General features: G+C 37.5%; 2 protein-coding genes across 3 annotated transcripts in view; one reads left to right on the top strand and one right to left on the bottom strand.

Moving 5' to 3' along the window:
* BBS1 (Bardet-Biedl syndrome 1) overlaps window positions 1-24,240 on the top strand; it is a 272,737-nt gene that overhangs the window by 113,015 nt on the left and 135,482 nt on the right. The window lies entirely within an intron of this gene.
* Exn (Ephexin) overlaps window positions 1-24,240 on the bottom strand; it is a 212,208-nt gene that overhangs the window by 87,224 nt on the left and 100,744 nt on the right. For both annotated transcript variants that reach the window (XM_067788067.1, XM_067788066.1), the window contains one exon: window positions 2,612-7,253. In XM_067788067.1, the coding sequence (XP_067644168.1) occupies window positions 2,612-7,080 (4,469 nt within the window). In that variant the 5' untranslated portion in view covers window positions 7,081-7,253. The remainder of the gene's footprint in view (window positions 1-2,611; window positions 7,254-24,240) is intronic.

Here is a 24,240-nt window from a genome sequence, read left to right as displayed (position 1 = left end):
TATGTGAAGGCGTTCTCGCGATATCGACCAAAATGTGGACCAGGTGATCCAGAAAATCATCTGTCGGGTACTGCTAATTTATTTATATATGCAATACCACGTACAGTATTCCTGCCAAGATTCCAAGGGCTGTTGATTTCGCCTTGCAGAACTTTTTCATTTTCTTCTACTTAGTATGGTAGGTGTCACACCCATTTTACAAAGTTTTTTCCAAAGTTATATTTTGCGTCAATAAACCAATCCAGTTACCATGTTTCATCCCTTTTTTCGTATTTGGTATAGAATTATGGCATTTTTTTCATTTTTCGTAATTTTCGATATCGATAAAGTGGGCGTAGTTATGGTCGGATTTCCGCCATTTTTTATACCAAGATAAAGTGAGTTCAGATAAGTACGTGGGCTAAGCTTAGTAAAGGTATATCGGTTTTTGCTCAAGTTATTGTGTTAACGGCCGAGCGGAAGGAACAGACAGTGGACTGTGTATAAAAACTGGGCGTGGCTTTCACGGATTTCGCCCATTTTCACAGAGAACAGTTACCGTCATAGAATCTATGCCCCTACCAAATTTGAGAAGGATTGGTAAATTTTTGTTCGACTTATGGCATTAAAAGTATCCTAGACAAATTAAATGAAAAAGGGCGGAGCCACGCCCATTTTGAAATTTTCTTTTATTTTTGTATTTTGTTGCATCATATCATTACTGGAGTTGAATTTTGACTTAATTTACTTATATACAGTAAAGATATTACATTTTTTGTTAAAATTTGAATTAAAAAAAATTTTTTTTAAAAAGTGGGCGTGTTCTTCATCCAATTTTGCTAATTTTTATTTAGCACATATATAGTAATAGTAGTAACGTTCCTGCCAAATTTTATCATGATATCTTCAACGACTGCCAAATTACAGCTTGCAAAACTTTTAAATTACCTTCTTGTAAAAGTGGGCGGTGCCACGCCCATTGTCCAAAATCTTACTAATTTTCTATTCTGCGTCAAAAGCTGCTCAGTGAAAACTCAGTTCGGAGTAGGCATGAAACATGTAAGTTCCACCCCACCAATTTGCAGGGAAAATTAAAAAGGAGCACAACGCAAATTGGAAGAGAAACTTTGCTGAAAATATCATCGGAGCTTATCGCACCTTGTTTTCTTTATTTACTTTATCGGTTTACTATCGGAGTGTAACCAAATTTGTTATAGGTTTTTTTTATCAATTTGTTATCAAAAATTAACCGATTTTTTATTGAAAATTTATCGATCTGTTAACGAAGTGTTCAGCGCCAAATACACGACACGAACATTTCCGCGAATATTCCGCAATCTTGTTCGCAGCTTTGGCCATACACCATACGAACTTTTGGCCGAACATTAGTTCTCTTTCAGACAGCGATGAATACGGACAACAATTGTGCTGCAGCAATATTGCTCGCTGTGGCCATTAAGCGTAAAAAAAAATTTATACATTTCAATAAATTCACTCAGAAATTTTTTATTGTCCATTTTACTTTTCCGCGCACGTCTGTTCCGTTCAGAAATTACTACGATTGTGAGCTATTTCGCCATACACGCACGAACAGTTCGCGCAAATGTTCGCCAAAAATTAAAATATTTTGATATTTGGCGAACATTTGCGCGAACTGGCAAACACCACCATACACGACAGAAAAGGTCGCAGAAACATGACATAACGGGAATGTTCGCGGAAATGTTCGTGCCGTGTATTTGGCGCTTTACCAATTTGTTAAAGGCGTCTTATCGATTTGTTATCAAACATGTATCGACTTAGTTATTGAAAAGTTATCGATTTGTTATGGGTTTGTTATCGACGACTCATTGGTTTGACATGTAACAGATACCGATGAAACTTTCACATCGTAAAATTTTAATGAATTTTAGACGTCGTTCACAATATTTTTTTAATTATCAAATTATTATTATAATTTACTATAAGAAGCCGATAACAAACAGATAATTCGACGTTAAATTGGCTTTCGATAATAATATAATAATCAATAACTTGTCTGTAGCGATTATTACCTATAACTTATTGACGAAGCTCTTATCCCATAGCCCGAAATTCTTTGTTACTAGTAAAATTACCCCTGTTATTGTTTAACTTCAACTTCTGGGCGACCTCTAGTCAATTAATTAGTTAGTTTAACAACATTAGTTTTCTAGACGTAAACCTGTACGTTTACAAATCGAACATCACGAGTACTTGGTACTCACCGCTTTTTTTTTTCAAATACACAAGTGCTATATCGATGCCCATATTTCAGGCACACCTTAATCTATCTGAATCAAAAATATGTTTTCACAGTATGCGTTAATGCACCCGCTGATAAAAAATTTTGAGATACTAAAATATAGGCGCACATACACACATTACATAATTAGTTAGGTTATGAAGAACAATTATCATGTGCAAACATAAACAAAAAAACTGATTAGATAAGACAAAACGTTGAACGTTCAGCTGCGTGGTTTTCACAATAATAAAATAATTTGCCTGAAATTTACATTACTTTCAAGCATTTGTGCTGAATTATCACATGTTAAAAATAGATCGAAAGTAAAACTAAAAATGAAACAAAAAATTTCAAAAAAGCACTTACACAATAAATTGTGGCTTCACATCTTGCGCAGCGCCCTCAACCTCCGGATCTGATATATCAACCCATTCATCGCTATTATCACTCACAGCACCAGCGTGCGTCGCATAATAGTGCTTAGCACCTGTTGAACCTTCACTATTTACATCACTATTAGCACAATCATCAACGCCGCGTATGCGTCCCGCAATACTCGCACCGCTCGACTTTTCTACAATCAATTGACGCGAACCCATGCTACCCGTACCATAAATCAAACTCGCCGCTACTGACATTTCGTACAAGCTATTTGTTTTGTGATCTGATGATATCGTGAGTGTGGAACCGTTACTACTACCTAAATGGCCACCACCACTGCTGGCGCTATTACTATGACTCGTGAGCCGATAATGTGATATGCTCTCATAGCAATTAGAGGTGACCGAAATGCTGTCGCTACCACTTTTGGTAACAGTGCTTGAGGACTTTTGCAATGCTCTGTTCGCTGCATGCACTGATTCGTAGCAGTGATTCGAGCTTTTAATGGTATCATAGATATTTTCATCATCGGCATAATAATGATGATCATCATCATGATCATCCAAAGCAGTTAAGGTGCTATTACTGCTACTCTTACTACAAACACCCGCGGTTGTATTTTTCAAATCGTTCCGTGAATTTGACGCATTGCGTGCGGCAATTGTTATGGGTGAACGTTTTCCAGGCATAGGCGATTTAGGTGAACGTCGTTTGGGTTTCGGTAACTCTGGTAGTTCATCATTGGTATTGCGTACATTAGCACTTCCTGTATATGTTTGTTGTAAAAACTTAGGGATGATACTATGTGGCTTGTGATCTGGTAGCGCAATAGCTTTTGGCAGTGCTTGCGACGCGTCTGCTGGTGGCTCACAAATCTCATAGCCATCGTATAAGGGTTTGACTGTTTGATTGCAGGTGCCAGCATTGCCTGCAGGTGTCGCATGCTCGCACGACCCTGCTATCGACTCATAATCTGCCAAGAGTGTAGTGTTTGTGGCTTCTGCGATTGCGTGCGCTGCCTCGTTCGCTTTTGCTTCATCCACTGTTTGGTAGATATCATCAATTAATTCACTTCTTTCAGACCGCGCATTTTCCACTTCACTGGTTTCACCAAATTGCTCTGCATTTAACGCATTACTCTTGGAGAGCAACGTTATTGCTATTGCCTGTTCCGTTATAGCCTCGTCCGTTTCAGTCTTTATTTCGCCCGTTTGTGTGTCAATTGGTTCGTACATTGGCTCGTTGACTGTCGTAGATTGTTCTCTCTCGCGCTCGTCCTTCTCAAGTTCAGCTAGCACTGGTTGCACAATGTTTACACTAAGCGGGCGCACCATCTCACTATAGTCGCATTGTTGACGCTGTAGCTCTTTTTGCTCCAATTCCAATTGCTCGCCTTCAATGCTATTCACTAAAGTTATATTTACTGCTTGCGCGACTATTAATTTGTTGTTAGCAACCTGCTTAGTGCTCGCTTGAAATACGAAAGAGTTATTCGGCAATATTCGTTGCTCAAAGTCGTCTTCGGGCGATAGTAATAGCGCGACCGTATTTTCCTCATCTTCGTTGACAGCGAGATCTTTAAGTTTGTGATCGATAAGCTCAAGCGCGGCAAGTAGCCTCGATTCAGGTTCGGTCCTTGATGATGGGATAGCGTTAATTGCGTCAGTGTCCTCTTCAATTTTGAAACTAGTCTTCGTTGCTGTTAAAGTCTCTATAGACGTGGATGACTCTGCGGCTGAGAATGATGGTGTCGAGTTTAATGTCACAGCGTGCGTTGATGTCACTGTTTTAGTCATTATCGCATCTGCCATTGTTGCTTCCAGCATTTTTGGTGCATCTTCCACTAATACTATCGCTGACTCCTCTTTTGTGTCATTCACTAACACCTTCTGCTTTTTATTGCTGTTTTGACCTCCACCAACAAATGGTGACCTAAAACGGAACTTTTCATAAATTTTCGCATATTTGTGTTTGCGCTGCTTCGTCTTCTCATCGTTACTTGTATCATTGGCAGCGGCATTATTGGCCGCATCGCATTTATCGTCGTCATTGTTATTGACGACAGCTTCGGCTGGCATTGTCGACATTGTTGACAGCGGCACATTTGTTGCTATTGTAAGAGCGTCACTCGTTTTTGTTCTTGCAACATCGCCTGAGCTCGTGGGAAATCCAAGCTGCGCTATTCCATTTACTTCTGCTTTGTTTATTGCTACTTCAGTTTTTATTGCAGATATGCAAATCGTGTGACTTTTCGCATCATTAGTTTCTTCATTCACAACAGTTATTTGCCCTACAGCGGTTTTTGTATCGATTTCCACAGCTCTGACATTAGGCAAACTCAGCATTTGCGTTTCATTGCAATTGTGCCCTTCATTAATTTGTTCCTCATTTGTTTTTAAGTCGCGTTCATCTTTGAGCTCGACTTCATTAAACGTTTTTGTGACACTTTCGTTCTCCTTTCCGTTATCCCTTGTTTCGCATGCGTTTTCTGCAATATTTGTTTCCAGCACGTTCGCCACAGGTTGCGGGCTTACAGCGCCATCCCCTATTTGACTGGGCGCCAACGATTTTTCGTATGCTTCCAGCGGTGTTTTTGACTCCTCTTTTACTACCTCGAGCGGTGGCGAAAGCGGCAACGCTAATTGCGCTTTTTTCAACTCAAGTTTTAACTGCAGCTCATTTGGCATTGAGGGCGTTGGAATTTTGGGTTGCAAACGTATGATTCCAGCTATGCCCACTTCATTATTTAGACTAGTTTGTTGTTGCTTGTTCAGCTCGCGCAGTTTTTGTAAAACCTGCGCGCTCTTCGCTGGCACCACAGGCTTTTCATTCGATACACCACGACCACTCTCGAATTTCTTAATATTCCGTTGCACAGTTGAAGTGCGCGCCACAGTTGTTACGACATCACAGCCTCGCGAACTATTCCTACTCACGCTTGGTGATGCATGCTTGTGGCTGCTGTCCGTCGCAAGCGGATTTTCTACTACTTTGTAAACGTGTCCACCGCGCGACATCAACACACCGTTCTTGCGTTTCACTTCTTCCAATAGCTTCTTATCTTTTTGTATCATTTCGTTGAATTGTTGTGTTAACTTGGCTACAATACTACCACCTGCTGGAACAAAGTTAGACGCGCTGCCACCAACACCTCCTGCACCGGTGCCGCCGCTATCACGTTGACTCATTTTGCGCGGCGTGTGATATGTGCGCGTATGTGTTTTAAAGCTATACTTGCGCGCCGTGCCCGATGATGTTGACAAGGAGGAAGCGGTACGGCGCGCGCTACGTCCTCCTGTATTTGTACCATTCGTTGGAGATGCCGCTGCTGATGACGAATTTGATTTGTTCGTATCACTACTACTGCGTTTCGCGACCGTTGTATGGCTTGTTTCACGTTGCGCGCTTCGCTTACGACTGACTGTATGCCGTGGCGAATTATTAGTTGTTTGCGTTTCGTTATCTGAAGAATCAGCGGGGAAGCGGTGCTCTTGGCCAACACTTGCTGGCGTTATTGCCAACAATTCTGTTGTTTTTGGTATTGCATTATTCGCACCCGCTTCATTGATAACCACCGTGTCAGCTGATAATGCGGCCATTGACGTGGTTATTGTTTCATGGCCAAATGGCACTTCACTACCCTCAGCGTGCCTGGCCGTCATATCCTCTCTACGTAACCAATGTATACGTTCGCCGCGTTCACTTGCCCTCACTGCTGGAAAATGTGCCGAATCATCGCGCGTCTCACTGCTTACTATGCCTGCGGTGACGCGCCGCGTCGTTTTGATACGCACGCGCGCTTCACGCGCTATATGTTTTGCCGCTTGCTCCGCCGTTTTGTATTTATAAAAATTATCTTTTTCACGGTGTAAATAATCAATCTCCGGCTCACACTCTTTTGTAGTTGCAATCGCTTCGCTACCTACACCCACTTGCGTGCAATCGTGTAAACTATGCGCCCGTTTTTGTCGCAAAGCAAATCCGTTCACGCTAGCTAACGAATTTGTAGCCTCCGTGGGCGCATGCGTTGCATGTACTAAACAACCTATTGATTTTGTTAATTTGTTTTTGTTACTTTCGCTGAAGGAAGTTTGGCGTCGCGTTGTATCCTCACTGGCGCTAATGCGTTTATTCCACAGGTGTCGTAAACTTTGTACACCAGGAAAATCGCGCAACGTTACATCGCGTTCCACCGCGCTTGCTGGTGTTGTTGTAGGAGTATGCGTTTTTATTGGGGATAAAGATTTGGCTCGGCAGTCTTTCGTTTTTGTTGTTGGGTTGACGTCGTCGGTTTTGTTTGTTTGTTTTCGAAACCAATTGAAAAGTATTTTGGATTTTAATGGCGATGAATTTGTTGTTATATTAGCAGTTGTTGTAATAAATGCAGTATTATTTGCATCCTCTTCATCGTCGTGCTTGGCAACAGGCGTTGCCATATTCAATGTATCTAACATTTTTGTTTTTGTTATTGCACACAAATTGGTTGAGATTTTTGTTATTTGTTTTCAGCTCACGTTCTTTGGCATTGCTTGTTTCTTGTTGGCAGCATTTACGTCGGTTGCATTTGTTGGCAAGCGCTACCCAAGTCGTAGTCAATCCACCCGGTACTTGGCAGTGTAGGTGAGACCTGAAAAGAAAGTGAAGCGAAAAGATGAAGTCAGTAACATAAAAATAATACGGTCGAAGTGTAAACAGTCATACATTTTTAATGAAAGGATAGGGCGGCGGTGTTTGCGGAGCTTGAGGGCCGTCACGTAAAAATCACTACAGATGATGAAAAACCATAACGATTTGAGAGACATTAGCCTAATATATTCAGACTCCAAATGGGGAACATGCTCCTGCACGTCTGGTCTTTGTATTCCCGAAGACTGGCAAATTCGACATACAAAAGATACGCTACAAAAGATATGTCTACTACAGCAAAGACAAGTAGGGGTGTAAAATGGGAAAGAAACTTCGGGGCGAAGTAGTGGCGATGATGCTTATGGACGAGAATCTTGTCTTGCAATAAAGCGCGGATCATTAATATATCATTTGTCGTCACCTGCTCGTGGGCATAGGAAACAAGGGCGCGCAAAGGGGCGTCTTCCAAGATAAAACAGAGAAGAAATATTACCCTCTCTAGCTTCCTCTAGAAGCTTCCGAGGAAAAAGAGAAAACTGGTCAATTGGAAATTTAGCCTTAAAAAAGCTTTTGTGTATCAAACAAAGGGGCGTCTTCCAAGATAAAACAGAGAAGAAATATTACCCTCTCTAGCTTCCTCTAGAAGCTTCCGAGGAAAAAGAGAAAACTGTTGGAAATTTAGCCTTAAAAAAGCTTTTGTGTATCAAACAATCCTCACTCATTGATTTCTACGGGATATCTTACGTTATTTATCTACTTTGACAAAGGTATTCAAAAAAGACAACGAAGAATTTTTTTCTAAATGCTCCACTTCGAAAAATTCCCTACAAAGAAAAAATGCGCCCAACGTTGAGCTCATTAATGTGGCTTTGATAACAGATCGCGGCTTTTAGCTGATAATTTAAATCCTAGGTTAGAATAGCTTCAGAAAACAAAAGGAGACACAAAAGGTGTTTCGAATAGAAGGGAAAGTGGTGAGCACAAAGAAGATCATCTCAGAGTTTACCAGTCAAATTAAAAGGAGTGTGCAAATACAGAATTTTAGGAATGTTACTGATATTGGGAAGGCATGCACGAAGGGGGGAATGTGGTAGGTTAGATTGGTTTAGCTTAGTGGGCGTGCTTGGGAGTTTCCCACACTTTCACTCATATACATTTTTGTCCATTGTGAGTGCCCTCGGTGAATGCCGGGTGTTGGCACATTCGTCCAAACAGATCACTTCCTAGTGGTCTTCAACATACCACTTGCATTCACTGATGTAAGATCACTTTCCCAGCCACTGCCTGACTGTGGAAAAACTGTGAAAACTGAATCGTCTTGTTTGAAGTCCAAGACGTCGGTGGAGAAACTGACGAATTGACTCCTTTTCAGCTTCTGCGGAGGGAGCATTGGTGCAATAGCGTTAGATTGATTTAGCTTAGAGAGCGTGATTGGAAGTTTCCCACTTTTTCCTCGGAGACATTTTTGTCCATTGTGAGTGCACTGAGTAAATTTCGGGTAGTGGCACATTCGTCCAACCAGATCACTTCCAAGTGGTCCTCAATGTAACACTTGCATTCACTGATGAACTTAAGTAGGAGTGAAAGATTCACTTTATCAGCCACTGCCAGACTGTCGAAAAACTGTGGAAACTGAATCGTCTTGATGGAAGTCCAAGACAACGGCGGAGAAAGTGATGAATTGGCTTCTTTTCCTTCTCATCTTGACAGCTTCCGCGGAGGGAGTTTGTTGGTAAGCACCTCCGTTTGAGCGAGTATTGGTGCAATAGCGCAATGATCCGTCCGTTGCCCTAATCTCATATTCATCGATACTTCTCAGGAGAAGACCCAGCGGTGGTCGTTCCCTTCAATATCGCTGTGCTCCAGGTTCCTTTTGAACGACAGCGAGGCTCGATACTTCCGATTCATATTCGACTTTATCACGTTGGATTCTAATGCCTTTAAGGATATTACTAGGATGTCATATACAAAGAGAAAATTTCAATCAGCGCACTCAAAATAAAAACTTTAAACAAATAAAGCCAAACAATTTATAAAAATTATCTATATCCGAGTCTAGTCGTCGGAATAGCTGGCACCCTATTGATACGCCAATGAAAGAAAATAAAAAGTACGTTTCACAATCCGACTAATATTAAGCTGTTCAAATATAGCGAGTTCTTTAACCAAATATGGCTAAATGTCTAGCCCGTTTTGTTGAACCAGGCTAGTTAAAGAGGGAAGAAAGGTGCTAAGTAAATGCCCTCTGGCGTTACCTATTTGTGTTTTAAAACTATTCGCTCCTTCTCACTGTATATAGCGCTTATATGTATAATCGTCTAATTACAATATTGTTACTATAAATTACTTATTTGCACGAAAGTTAAATCAAAGTGAGCCTACACAATAAAATCAATGATCCCTTGAAGTATGGATAATGAAAAATTGTACGTTGCATACCAAACAGTTTAACAGCATTGTGCATTTACGGTCCAAACACATTGCCAAGACATATGATTAACCAATGCCTATAATCAATAACAACAAGTAAGGAAGGCTAAGTTCGGGTGTAACCGAACATTACATACTCAGTTGAGAGCTATGGAGACAAAATAAGGGAAAATCACCATGTAGGAAAATGAACCTAGGGTAACCCTGGAATGTGTTTGTATGGCTTGTGTATCAAATGGAAGGTATTAAAGAGTATTTAAAGGGGGAGTGGGACATAGTTCTATAGGTGGACGCCATTTAGGGATATCGCCATAAAAGTGGGCCAGGGCTGACTCTAGAATTTTTTTGTACGATATGAGTATCAAGTGAAAGGTGTTAATGAGTATTTTAAGAGGTAGTGGGCCTTAGTTCTATAGATGGACGCCTTTCAAGATATCGCCATAAAGGTGGACTAGGGGTGACTCTAGAATTAGTTTGTACGATATGGGTTTCAAATGAAAGGTGTTAATAAGTATTTTAAAAGGGCGTGGGCCTTAGTTCTGTAGGTGGATTTCGACTTCCGAGATATCTCCATAAAGGTGGACCAGGGGTGACTCTAGTATGTGTTTTTACGATATGGGTATCAAATTAAAGGAATAAAGGGTTTTAAAAAGGAGTGGTGATAGTTGTATATGTGAAGGCGTTTTCCAGATATCGCCCAAAATGTGGACCAGGGTGACCCAGAACATCATCTATGGGGTACAGCTAATTTATTTATATATGTAATACCACGAATAGTATTCCTGCCAAGATTCCAAGGGCTTTTGATTTCGCCCTGCAAAAATTTTTCATTTTCTTCTACTTAATATTTTAGGTGTCACACCCATTTTACAAAGTTTTTTTCTAAAGTTATATTTTAGGTCAATAAACCAATCCAATTACCATGTTTCATCCCTTTTTTCGTATTTGGTATAGAATTATGGAATTTTTTTAATTTTTCGTAATTTTCGATATCGAAAAAGTGGGCGTGGTCATAGTCGGATTTCGGCCATTTTTTATACCAATACAAAGTGAGTTCAGATAATTTTCTTTTATTTTTGTATTTTGTTGCACCATATCATTACTAGAGTTGAATGTTAACATAATTTACTTATATGCTGTAAAGATATTACATTTTTTGTTAAAATTTGATTAAAAAAAAAAAATTATTAAAAGTGGGCGTGGTCGCTCTCCGATTTTGCTAACTTTTATTACGCATACATATAGTGATAGGAGTAACGTTCCTGCCAAATTTCATCATGATATCTTCAACGACTGACAAATTGCAGCTTGCAAAACTTTTAAATTACCTTCTTTTAAAAGTGGGCGGTGCCACGCCCATTGTCCAAAATTTTACTAATTTTTATTCTGCGTCATAAGTTCAACTCACCTACCAAGTTTCATAGCTTTATCCCTCTTTGGTAATGAATTATCGCACTTTTTCGGTTTTTCGAAATTTTCGATATCGAAAAAGTGGGCGTGGTTATAGTCCGATATTGTTCATTTTAAATAGCGATCTGAGATAAGTGCCCAGGAACCTGCGTACCAAATTTCATCAAGATACCTCAAAATTTACTCAAGTTATCGTGTTAACGGACGGACGGACGGACACGGCTTAATCAAATACTGATGATTTTGATATATGGAAATCTATATTTATCTCGATTCCTTTATACCTGTACAACCAACCATTATCCAATCAAAGTTAATATACTCTGAGAACTCTGCTCAACTAAGTATAAAAACAATAATAACAATGAAAACGACAAAAGTAGCAAAAATACGATAGTTAAATCGTCAATTGCACCAGCTAAAATCCGTGAAATATTTGTTTTTTGAATACTAATTAACCCATCAATAATATAAAAAAATGTACTGAATTTGTTTTGATAATGAATCTAGGTAAAGACTAATGTCATTTAGCAAAACTTTTTAACAATAATTGGAATAACTGATGACAAACACTTAACAGCTTGTATTACCAACTGATTTTTCATTGCCGAATTCGATCTGAGCTTTGGACAAATTTTTGTATTGTTGGAACATGTTCTGTATGAATTTTTTCAATTTGTTCTTTCAACTAACCTGAAGACATGTTTTTTTTTATACTTCGGAGTTAGAAACTCGTAGCTGTCAGAACTTGCAAAATTTACAGCCGAGGCAAAAACTGGGCCCAACTTAGGGCTCATTAGGGCGCTAATCACGAAGTGAGGCTTCTGGAAAATAGTTTCGTATAGAAAAATAGCGGAGTAACAAAACAGTATAGGTCCCCATAGATGCTTAGAAAAGGATTACAGCAGTTAACTGTTGTAGGTGAAAGATCAAAGTGATAATTTTAACAAAAAGGGGTAAGTTTTAAAGAATTCCAGGAACAACCACTAATATTCGAGAGGTATGTAGGAAGTTTATTACACTGAGTTGGCTCATGGGGAACGGCAGCTCATTTTGCAATATGTCGAAGATAATGTGTATGACTTACAACTTTAGACTTACAAAGCTACTCATTAAAAAGAGACGACTGTACACTCATGATGGGTATTCTGATAGGGGGCTGCCTTCTGGCGTCAAATGCCTTTAGATTTGGCTTGGTCAGTGATAGCAGATGTAGGAAGTGCGGGTTGGAGGAGGAAACGATCGAGCACGTTTTGTGCTAGTGCCCTGTGCTTGCCACGCTAAGACTCCAGCTGTCAGATCTAGAAACAGTAAGTGGCATAGGCCTTTGAAAACTTCTAGTATTTGCAAGAGAACGGAGTTATATATAACATCGGTCCTGGTTTCTGGTAACACTACAATCTCATTCAGTCTATGTGAGGTCCTCATAGACCGCTCAGTGCAATCAGCCTAACCATACACAAAGCTTCCCGGCTTTAGCTATCTCCATAATGAACTTATGACGATCTACCACCCGTCTGATAAATTGGTTATATATTATAAATGCCACCGATCTTTACGCGTTTTTCAGACAATACGTCAATACCTGTAGAAATTAAAAACCTTTGCATGGTAAAATGAGGAAGAAATGCCGAAAACTCTTTGATTCAAACAATCGTTCGCAATTGGGAGATATATGTTACAGTCGTCCAACGTCAAAATAAATTCACTCACCAAATTTCATTTAAAACAAGTAATGGTGTCTAGTTCGGTTTAATCAAGCATTATATACCCAGGTGTGCACTTAAGTATGTTAGAACTAACTTATTAAGGTAGGTCCCTTAGGAAAAGTGGGCGTAGTCTTTAACCGATTTTGATTATCTGCACTCAGTCTATATAATTTGGCAAGGATAGTCTCTGCCAAATTTCAATGTAATAATTTTAACGGCTTTTGATTTACGGCTTGTTAAACTTCCAAATTTTCTTCTACTAAATGTGGATGGTGCCACGCCCATACTCACAAAATTATTTGGAATCTATGTTTTGCGCCATAAAACCAAATCCACCTATCAAATTTCATTAGCTTAGCGGTATTCGTTTTTGAATTATCTCATTTTTTCCATTTTTCTAAATTCTCGATATCGAAAAAGTGGGCGTGGTTTCGTCCGATTTCGCTCAATACAATCTATTCTGGGTCCAGATAATCCCGCATACCCAATTAGGTGAAGATATCTCAATATTTGCTCAAGTTACCATGTTAACGGACAGACCGACGAACGGACATGGCATAATCAATTTTTTTTCGACTTTGATGATTTGATATATGCAACTCTATATCTATCTCGGTTATTTTATACCTGTACAATCAACCGTTATCCAATCAAAGTTATAATACCTTGTGTACAAGTACAGCTCGATATAAAAATATAGTACATGGCGAGATTTACCTCTGAGGAGATTTTCCCGAGCTTCCTTCTAATTTGCGTCGTGCTCCTTTTTAATTTTCCCTACAAACTGTAGGATAGGGATCTACAACCTTATGCCCGCTCCAAACGACAGCTGTAAGGCAGATGAATTTTCATGACGGAAATACACTTGCGAAACTACTGCCCAGGTGCGAACTCGCTTAGAAAAACTTATATCTAATGGAAAATACTTTTTTCTAAATATTTAATATTCCTTTGCTCGGGACCTGAATCGACGATCTTTCATGTGGTAGGCCAAGCACACTACCACTTCAATACGGCGGCTGCATCGAGATTCCATATATGAGGGAATTAATCTGAGTAAGGGTGAAAGAGTTGTAGTCGGAGTGGGACTAGCAGTGGAAGTGGAAACGGGAATGGCAGAAAAATTGGGAGTAGGAGTAGGAGTGAGAGTTGGAGAAAGATTGGGAGTAGGAGTCCAAGTGGGTATGGGAATGGCAGTAGGTGTGGGTTTGGAGTAAGAGGGAGATACATGTAATAAGGGATGGATAAGAATGATAAGAAAAATTTAAGATAAAGTAGTGGAGAATCGAAGAGATAGTGATGAGGGGAAGCGAAGCTGAATTTTTAAAGGTAGACATACCATTTTCGGACAGAACGAGGTCTGTCTGCTACTCTAGTATGTAAATAAATTTTAAATACTTTATTTATTTTAATGATTAACCGAATAACTAAAGAACAGTTCATGTAATTAAAAAAAAATGTATTATTATCTAAGTTTTTGTTTTATATGATTAAGTATCTAATACTATTCAGTTTTGTAATGACATTTCAAAGCCATACAGCAAATTGCAAATTCACACGACTCTTCTCGCCAAAGCTCAGCCAACTACCATAAAAAATGTCATCAAAAAATTAATGACTTTAAAGGGAAATTTAAATTACACAAAGTAATAATTTAACTTCAAGTTGTGGGGTTTTGTGAGCCAAGAATCAAAGAGAGAAAAATTACAAAAATGCTGACAATGCAAAATATTTGTTTGGATATCGTACTGCCTTAAAAGCTTTTAAGACGTTTTTATTTACCTGAAAAGATACTTGCACATATTTACATACAAGTCCGTATATGGATGACCACGTGAGCGAGGAATGCTTTGTCTGTGAAAGGCAGCGAATTTGTTGCTGGTTTTTTAACTTTTTTCTTACATAACTAAATGTATGTTGCGTTTGTTGGGCAATGAACTCATAAAGAATATAAAGGGCTATTGTAGGGAACAACTTTACTCTTTTCAATAACATTCTACTTTTTAACTTTAAATTAATTGAATCAAATCTCTTTTCGAGGCCAACTGATTGGACTAAGGCAAATGACAGCGGGCTCAGGGTTCACCATAAATCCCTCAAAAGGAGATGCTAAGTTTTAACTTCCCTATTCTAGCTGGTTGGTTGCTGTGCGACTCGGACCCGTAAGAAGGGTAGAAACCCAAGTAGCGCACGGGCGCCATTTTGATACACATTTCTCCTGGAACCAATTGCTGCTGTTTTAGAACCTATGGCTAGTCGGTACCCAGTTCGAAAAATTTTTGGCGAACAATGAATCTGCAAATATTTTGTATAGAACCTTCAGCTACTTCCTTAAGTTTCGCATTCACGCAGGTAGAGTGGGAATGTTTCTTTACTGCCCTCTTCGCAAATGCTGTTAAAAGGGATCCTCATTCTCTCGGCATGCGGGCCAAGCGGTCAGTGATTGTAGTAGTGATGCTAAAAGATTTCTTTCCTTGACCTATTTAAGAGGTTCACTGTTCTCCTATTGTCGTCCTAGGGGTCGAATCGTGTGATACGATACGTGATCGAATTAAATTTTTTCAATCGCAATATCACTGAAATATCGATTGAGATCGAGGTTATACGTGAAATAGTGCTTATAACTATCTATGTATAAGTTTCATAATCTATTATCACTTTTACGAATAGCTTGACAGATTCATATTTATCGATACGTGATGGTATAATATGATACAGGCCCAGGTTTACTTGGTTATTTTGCAGGTGTCCGAGGAATACCAGCTGAAGACTGCTAATTTCTTGAATCTGCTATGTATGTTTCTTCTGATTTATGTAAGTGTATACAAATCTCGATAGCATCCGCTGCCTCTAGCAGTGCTCTGCCCGAGCATGTTCAACTGCCTTCTCGTTGGCCTCCTTGGTCCTGCGACCAGGTATCCATATCCGAGTTATGTTTGCGAAGTTAGCTACTGCTTTGAGCGACCTCTTGAACTGCTGACGGCCTTAGTTAAAGGGTCTTAAAGATGAAATCTTTAAGTTGAAATGCATTTCCAGGTGGCGGGTCAGTGGCCCAAAATTTACGGCATCGATGTACAAATAAGTGACTTAGCCTCTATTAATCTTTGTATCTCTTTCGCTTTGGAAAGCAGACTACGTGAGCTACACGGATAATATGCTAAGTAAAGTTCGCCCATCTTCCTTTCTTGCGATCACAGAGCCGCTTAGAGGGTCAAAGTGATGTGTTACATACCATGTCTGCAACATACCAAACTTCATTGCAGGATGTCCTTTTATCCTGAGGAAGCTGAGAATTAGGATATAAGTGTACATATGGATATAGTCGTTTTGCAGATTTTTATATGAAAACAAAACTTGAGTACATTTGTCTGTTTACGGTATTTGATACAAATTAGCAATTTTTTGCAGCTGGATAAGATTGGGAAAGTTGTAAACTGGCTTTGAGTTTTTCGGACACCCTGGATCATTTTTATATCTATGAGGCTTCCGTAGTCCAGGAGCATATTTCAAATTTAATTCCTTGTTTATAAGAAATGTTTTAGGCATCTATGAAATAGTAGTAGACTGAAGGCGGTCTGTCTTGATATTTGTTATGACCCGGAGATTATTTAGATCTTAATAAATGAACTAGTTCAAAAAGATAGCTTTGAATGATCCAGAAGACTTTAAGGCGAATCCGAAGGTTTTGAATTTTTTCTGAATCCATCTTTATTTATTCGTTTATTGCTAGCTTAAGGAAAGTAAGTTATGACAGCTGTGTAAATAGAATAATTGCAGCTAAAGGTATATATTTGAGACATGTACTATTTATATCTACATCCATACATATTCATCCACAAATGGCGTAATGGGATATTAAAATTTACCTGAACAAGACTTCATGACAATTGAGCTAAACGCGACGTCAATAAAATTAAGAAACAGCACATACATATAGACATACAGTTGCGAATATGAAAATAGCAGTGACAATTCTTATCATATTCCGTCAATTAAACTCTTAATTTTGTAACCTCGAGGGAGATAAATGTAATAAAGTGTGTTGTGGAGAAAAATAAGAAGAAATAAAAATAAAATAAAAACATTTTAAGCACTTCCTTTATATAAATGGACAAAAATCAGCGAAAAATGTCTCCTTATATAAAGACATATTCTTGCTAAACTTTGGTTTTTAAATTTTGACATAGAAATTGCAAAATTATTTATGAGAAGTAAAAATATAAAAGTGGAGCGCACATTACTTGAATTGGAAAGTTGGTAGGAAAGGAGATATTATTAGTCAATGAATTGCGCTCCACCTTTATATTTTTACTTCTCATAAATTTTTTTGCAATTTCTATGCCAAAATTTAAAAATCAAAGTTTAGCAAGGATATGTCTTTATATAGCAAGAATATGTCTTTATATAAGGAGACATTTTTCGCTGATTTTTGTCCATTTATATAAAGGAAGTGCTTAAAATTTTTTTATTTTATTTTTAGTTTCTCCTTTTCTTACATTTTCTCGGTGTCTTAACCTATATGTTAAGTTTTACGCTTGTAGCTCAATGAGAACTGACATAAAAATCAATCAAATAATTCCCTCCGTTTTGTACGATTTTTCTAAATATCTCATCCCGTGCGCCCCCTAGCGAATCTTTTTGTACCGTGCCCATCGGCTGTCATCGACCACTGAATTAAGTTTGAAATTTCAAGTCTCTAGCTCATCGAGTAGTTACATAAAAGCTGGTTTGAAAATTTTCAAATTCTTATTTAATTATTTCGATCCGGGCGCCGCCTAACGGATTTTTTCCTTTTGTTGCATTGTCACGGTGTCTTAACCTATCTGTGAAGTTTCATGTTTGTAGCTCAATGAGAAGTAAATATAAAGGAAGTAAAATGGAAGATAAAGTAGAAGGGAATGGGATAGGGAGTGAAGATTGGAAATGGAGTGGAATTGGGAGTGCGAGTTGGGGTGAGAATGTAATTGGTAGTGGGACTAGAATTTGGAGTGCAGTTCAGAGTGGGAGTGTGAGAGGAAGTGTGAGTGGAAATGAGAGACGGAGTGGGAGTGAAATTGGTAGTGCGAGCGAATTTATGAGTCGGAGTGCGAGTAAAATTGTGAGTGGGAGAGGGAATGAGTGTGGGGTGGGATTGGGAGTTGGAGTGGAATTGGGAGTGGGAGTGCTAGTGGGTTGGGAGTGCGAGTGGTAGTGGTTGTGGAAGTGGAAAGGGAAAGTGGTTTAGGAGTGGGAGGAAAATAAAAAGAATAAGGCATGGAGAATAAAATGAAAAATTTAAGATAACATAGAAGAGAATTGGATAGAGAGTGAAGACTGGGGGGGAGTCTTTTTTTTTAAATATAGGTAAAGCAGTTTATAAATAATTAATTGTCGGAATTTCAAAAAATTTCGACTGCTTTTTTCTGTTTGCTGTAGGAAGATGATTGAATTATATATGTAGTCATATATCCATAAAAATGAGAGTTACGAACCTAAATGTGCAGAAGCTTATATCTAAATATACATAAATACAAACAAGCTTATATGTTCATAAAGCAGATAAAAAAAAACTGCTTCGTTGCGGACCTTTTGTGCGTAAGAAATAAAAATAAAAGGAACGTTTATGCATAATCAAATGAAAAAGTTCCTTTTTCAAATTTACACTGGTCTGCAGGGTATTTGAAATTTTAGTAAATATAAAATCGAGTTCCTGGGCCCGTATTACGTGTTACGATCAGTGACTGAAAACCATTTTCACTCAAGCGATAACTATGCCACTGTCAAGCCTTTTCTAAAAATTATAATACGTAATGGATCTAACGAGTACTATTTGTCGCTAGTTCAAATATGCCACTAATCCGATCCCCCATTTCGGAGCTATTGTGATTTAAAAAATGAGTTTCGATCACGGATCGTAACACGTAATACGGGCCCTGATTTACTATTATTCATTCAAACGTATAAATAATACATATATATTGAAATAAATATTTTCTGGACCAGCGTGTTGGCATCGCAGTAAGGTCTATAGATCCTCCGGGAAATAAATCTCCCGAATCCACGAATTTTTTTATCACATATTGTGTTGTGATGAAAAATTCGTAGAGCTTGATTTTTTCTCAACGTGAGTGAACTTTAGGACAACACTCTGTATTGCGAATATAAACTCAGATGAACGAATCGACCCTTAGCGCTTTCGTCTAGCAATGGTATTCTCATCTTAGAGAGGAAGACGAAAGCTACTGTCAAATGATATACCGCTATCGTTAAACATAATACAAAGACATGAGAATGAGGTTCTTAGTTCCCAGTTCCATGTGTATGTATGTAGCCAGTAGTATTGGAAAACTATCGATAGTCAATTCTGTTAATACTTTGTGAGAGTTTTGAATTGATATTTTTCGAAAGTGCTTATATACAGTTAAATGGGCTTTGTCACTGGGCTGCAGTGCCTAAGGAAAAAGAAACTTGGTAAGGAACAAAGACATGCGGTAGGCTGATGGTATACTGTAAGCGTTGTCCTTAGGGTTCACGAAGGTAAGTAGAAACAAACGGACGAAGTACAAAACCAATCAGAACAGAATTCGCAGAAAAACAAAGCATGCTTTTTCGAGCCAGAGAGGCTGCGTACGCAGACTTGAAGACTTAAATACCCTTTTTTTAACATAGCGGTTCACAGTAGTAACATTCCCAGGCAGACCGATGAAATTGGACAATACATATAAAAACCGGTATAATTAAAGCACGTATCTTCTATAGGAGGAACGGAGCATGCTCCAAGATACAGACCTCATATCTATGACGTCAGTGGCAATAGTTGCTAGGTAAAGATACTCTTACTTTTTTTCACAAACACAAACCAATATGTCTGGCAGCCAATCAGAAATATCTTGGGAGTTTATTAGATCATGTCCCGCTCTGGATGCGAGGTACAAAACGAAATAAAGCATCAAAGCACAATAACAGAAAACGGAAAAAATCAACAGCAAAATTAAATCTAGCCAAAAATGTTCTTTTTCCTAGATAAATGAAAAAAAACTATCGATAGTACACAAAACTATAGATAACGGCGCTAGTTCCGGACTATCGATAGTGCTCTGAATAGTTTGCTAATACTAGTAGGCAGACTAAATTAGCATGATACCTAAACCAATTTTCCGTTGTATTTCTTCGCTGTCGCCATTTTCATTACTTTTTCCATTAAGGATTGGATACCGTAATTTTTACCTAACTTACTGACGCGGTGTATGGTGTTCAAACGGGGTGTTCAAACGTACACAATAGGCGTCTTCAGTAAACACAACGTTGATCAACGATTGAAATACCAATTTCTGAACGCACCGTTAAGTATTTTTAATACACTCAACGTTTTGGACTGTACGCCAAATAACTAGGCCCGTATTACGTATTACGATCAGTGACTAAAAACCATTTTAAATTAAGCGATAACTATGCAACTGTCAAACTATTTCTAAAATTTATAATATGTCATGGATCTAACGAGTACTATTTGTCGCTTATTCTCATATTCTATTAATCCGATCGACCATTTCAAAGTTATTGTTATTTAACAACTAAGGAAGGCTAAGTTCGGGTTTAACAGAACATTACATACTAAGCTGCCAAATTACAGCTTGCAAAACTTTTAAATTACCATTGTCGAAAATTTTACTAATTTTCTATTCTGCGTCATAAGGTCAACCCACCTACCAAGTTTCATCACGTTATCCGTCTTTGGTAAGGAATTATCGCACTTTTTCGGTTTTTCGAAATTTTCGATATTGGAGTGGTTATAGTCGGATTTCGTTTATGTTAAATAGCGATCTGAGATGAGTGCCCAGAAACTTGCACACCAAATTTCATTAAGATACCTGCAACTTTACTCAAGTTGCCATGTTTATGGACGGATGGACGGACATGGCTAAATGAATTTCTTTTTTCGCCCAGATCATTTTGATATATAGAAGTCTATATCTATCTCGATTAGTATATGCCATTACGGGGTACCGTTATGCGAACAAAATTAATATACTCTGTGAGCTCTGCTCAGCTGAGTATAAAAAAGTTTCGATCACGGATCGTAAAACGTAATACGGGCCCTGATCATAAATTTGTTTGCTACATTGACTGAACGGGGTTTGTACGGTGGCAATTAGTTTATATTGAATAAGTGATGTTTGTAATTCACATTTTTCTTTCAATTTAATAGTGAAAACAGTAATAACTTAAGAAAAATAACGCAAGTCGGCAATCGGCCTTAAAACACAATGTTTGCACTGATTGATATTCTTATAAATATTACAGCATAAAAAATTAAAAATTATATTCAAATTATTTGTTGTACAGTGAATTTGAAGAATTCCCAATATCACGTAAAGTACCAATTGTTTTTATTTGTATGCATCACGTACGAAATAGCTAACAATTAAATTTCTGATACATATTCAGATTTTATACCTTCACATTTACACATTTGTATACAATACCTACGAAATCGGCTATACAACAACAAAATGCATATTGATACAGGTATGTGATATAAATAAACCAAATAAACTGGCAAACTTTTGTCTCCACATTCCAAATTGTTCATATATACGACGAACTTACTGACGGGGGTTTCTCTTTATAACACATTTACCTACTTTACTTTTCCCTCAGAAATTATTTTAATATTTTCTGGTTATCTCTTTGATAAAAGCGAAAATTGGAAAGTGGGTTTATATTTTTCGTTTTTTGGATCAATAATTACTTTTTTTGTTTTTGTGCAATTTGTTTGAATTAACCTGGAAACTTAGTTCTGGCTTCAAAAAAAAAAAAGAAAATAATAAATATTAACAAGGCATATGTATACGTCACATCTAAATCCTGAAGAATTAAACAAACTCAGAATGGAGTCCTATCCTATCTCTTTAACTCCTATATATCGAAGCTGCCTTCGCCACAGAAGGATTCGCCATTGTATACCACGCCGATGACTGCACGATAATGGCTACAGGTCACGGCCCACCCATCGATGAGCTATGTAATAAGTTTTTCGCCTCGCGATACCAAGTCATCGGCAACCTTATTTACAAATGTCGACCATATTGGACATACACGTCGATGGCATCAGGCTACCGACTGTCTTACACCAAAAAAATATTGGGTGTGACAATCGATCAGGATCTACATTTCGGTGAGCATTCACCCGCAATTGTACCTAAAATCTAGAGCCGTAATAAAGACCTAAAACTTCTTGTCGGCAGCACTTGCGGTAAAGGCAAAGATATGCTCATTACCACTTACAAAGCAATTGGCCGGCCACTTGCATTCCATGCGTCCCCGATATGGATGCCAAGCCTAAAGGTTACTCACTGGAAATACTGGCCTGTCAAAAAACTGCTTTCAGAATCGCTACAATCTATCTTTTTATGTCCCCAAAACACCACCTACACAGTGAGGCGAGAGTACTCCCCATTGGGGAGAGAAATGTATTGGTGAACCAACAGTTTCTGTTGAATATCCAGAAACCTGGGCGTCCCAACAGACATCTGATTGAAGAGGCCTCACCTCGCAGGGGATCAAGAAGTCATCTTCATAAGCATTATGAGAAAATACGGCAAAAACGCAAACAGGTCCTCAGTGATATCCACAAAAAAGCGTGGGTCCACTATGCCAGGAATTGCCCGGCGAAACCCGTTCTTAATGATAAATACCTTTTGACTTTCTCTATCTATCCACCTGCCCCCAATCTGTCTCGTTATCTTCCGTTCTTAAAGATAAATACCTTCTGACTTTGATGTATATTGGAACGATTTTCCGTCATCCCTTTTCAAATTTAGTTTTGAGACAAACCTTCTGACTTTCTCTATCTATCCACCTGCACCTGCTCTGTCTCGTCATCTGTTTCCTCTTCTCTCAGCATTTTCCAGTATACCTCCATCGGATCATTCAACTTTCCTATTCCTTTCAATCTTCAGTAAATCTTCTCCCGTTTCCCCTTTCTCTTCTTTGTCTTTCTCTTATTTAAGCCTAACTCTTAATATACCTTTTAATATTCTTCTTGTGTTGTTCTTAGTCTTCCCTTTAACCTCTTATTCCGACTCATTCTCAAACCATTACCCTTATTCTTATTTGTGCTCTCATTCTCCATCTTTATCTTGTTCTTCTTACTTGTCTAACTTCTCTGCACCTTCCTCTACTTTCCCATCACCATTTCTTATATTTCTTTTCCCTTTTCTTTTGGTTTCCTTTTTCCTTTGTGAAGATTTATCAATCTTGGCATTTTCACGCACATTGCACTACTAAAAAGTGAAAAAGTAGCAAAATAGTATCAAAAAATTGTCCCTTCCCTACTACTTTAAAATACATGAGAGGATTTTGTTGTATTATTGACTTCACCTGTCTTGTTTAATTTCGGAATGATGTGGGTTGTGAGTATGCGTCAATACTTTCAGTTCAAATAATGACGTTAGTGACATTAATAATAATAATTATGTGCTTGGATAAAAATGCGATAGGCAGACATTAGAATCAATTGGTTATTAATATTGCTTTAAGTACCTATGATAACTAATACATATGGGGCTAAGGTACGCAAAAATAAGTAAGGGTGTCCAAGTTCGGATGTAACCGAACATTATATACTCAGCGTGAGCTTCAATTGTGCAGTTCATAAAAAGCTTCTAGTATTTGCCAAGAGGACGGAGTTATTTTATAACATAGAACATGATATCTAAAAGGAGTTTTTTAGTTTGGTCGCTAAGCAAACTTCTGATAGCACTATGGACACATTTTGTCGATGTAAGGTCCACACGGACGGGCCAATTCAACTTAGCATAACATTGGTACTTTAAAATCTAAATTTATTATCTTTTCTTAACATTTTGTTTTATTTTATTTTATCGTATTTTATTTTATTTTATTTTATTTTACTTTATGTTATTTTATTTTATTTTATTTGATTTGATTTTATTTTATTTTACTTTATTTTATTTTATTTTCATTACGGTTTGTTTTATTTTATATTATTATATTTTGTTTTATTAACTTTCTGTTTTATTTTATTTTCTTTTACTTTATTTAATTTAATTTTATTTTATTTTATTTTATTCTATTTTATCGTATTTTATTTTATTTTGTTTTATTTTATTTTATTTTATTTTATTATATTTTACTTTATGTTATTTTATTTTATTTTATTTCATTTTATTTTACTTTATTTTATTTTCTTTACGTTTTGTTTTATTTTATTTTATATTATTATATTTTGTTTTATTAACTTTCTGTTTTATTTTATTTTCTTTTACTTTTTAGTTAATTTAATTTAATTTTATTTTATCGTATTTTATTTAATTTTATTTTATTTTACTTTATGTTATTTTATTTTATTTTATTTAATTTCATTTCATTTTACTTTATTTTATTTTCTTTACGTTTTGTTTTATGTTATTTTATATTATTATATTTTGTTTTATT

The sequence above is a fragment of the Eurosta solidaginis genome, chromosome 5 (genome assembly GCF_040869045.1).
Source record: "Eurosta solidaginis isolate ZX-2024a chromosome 5, ASM4086904v1, whole genome shotgun sequence".
Classification (NCBI taxonomy): Eukaryota; Metazoa; Arthropoda; class Insecta; order Diptera; family Tephritidae; genus Eurosta; species Eurosta solidaginis.
The sequence above is the reverse complement of the archived record's forward strand: the minus strand, read 5'-3'. Positions and strand labels throughout refer to the sequence as shown.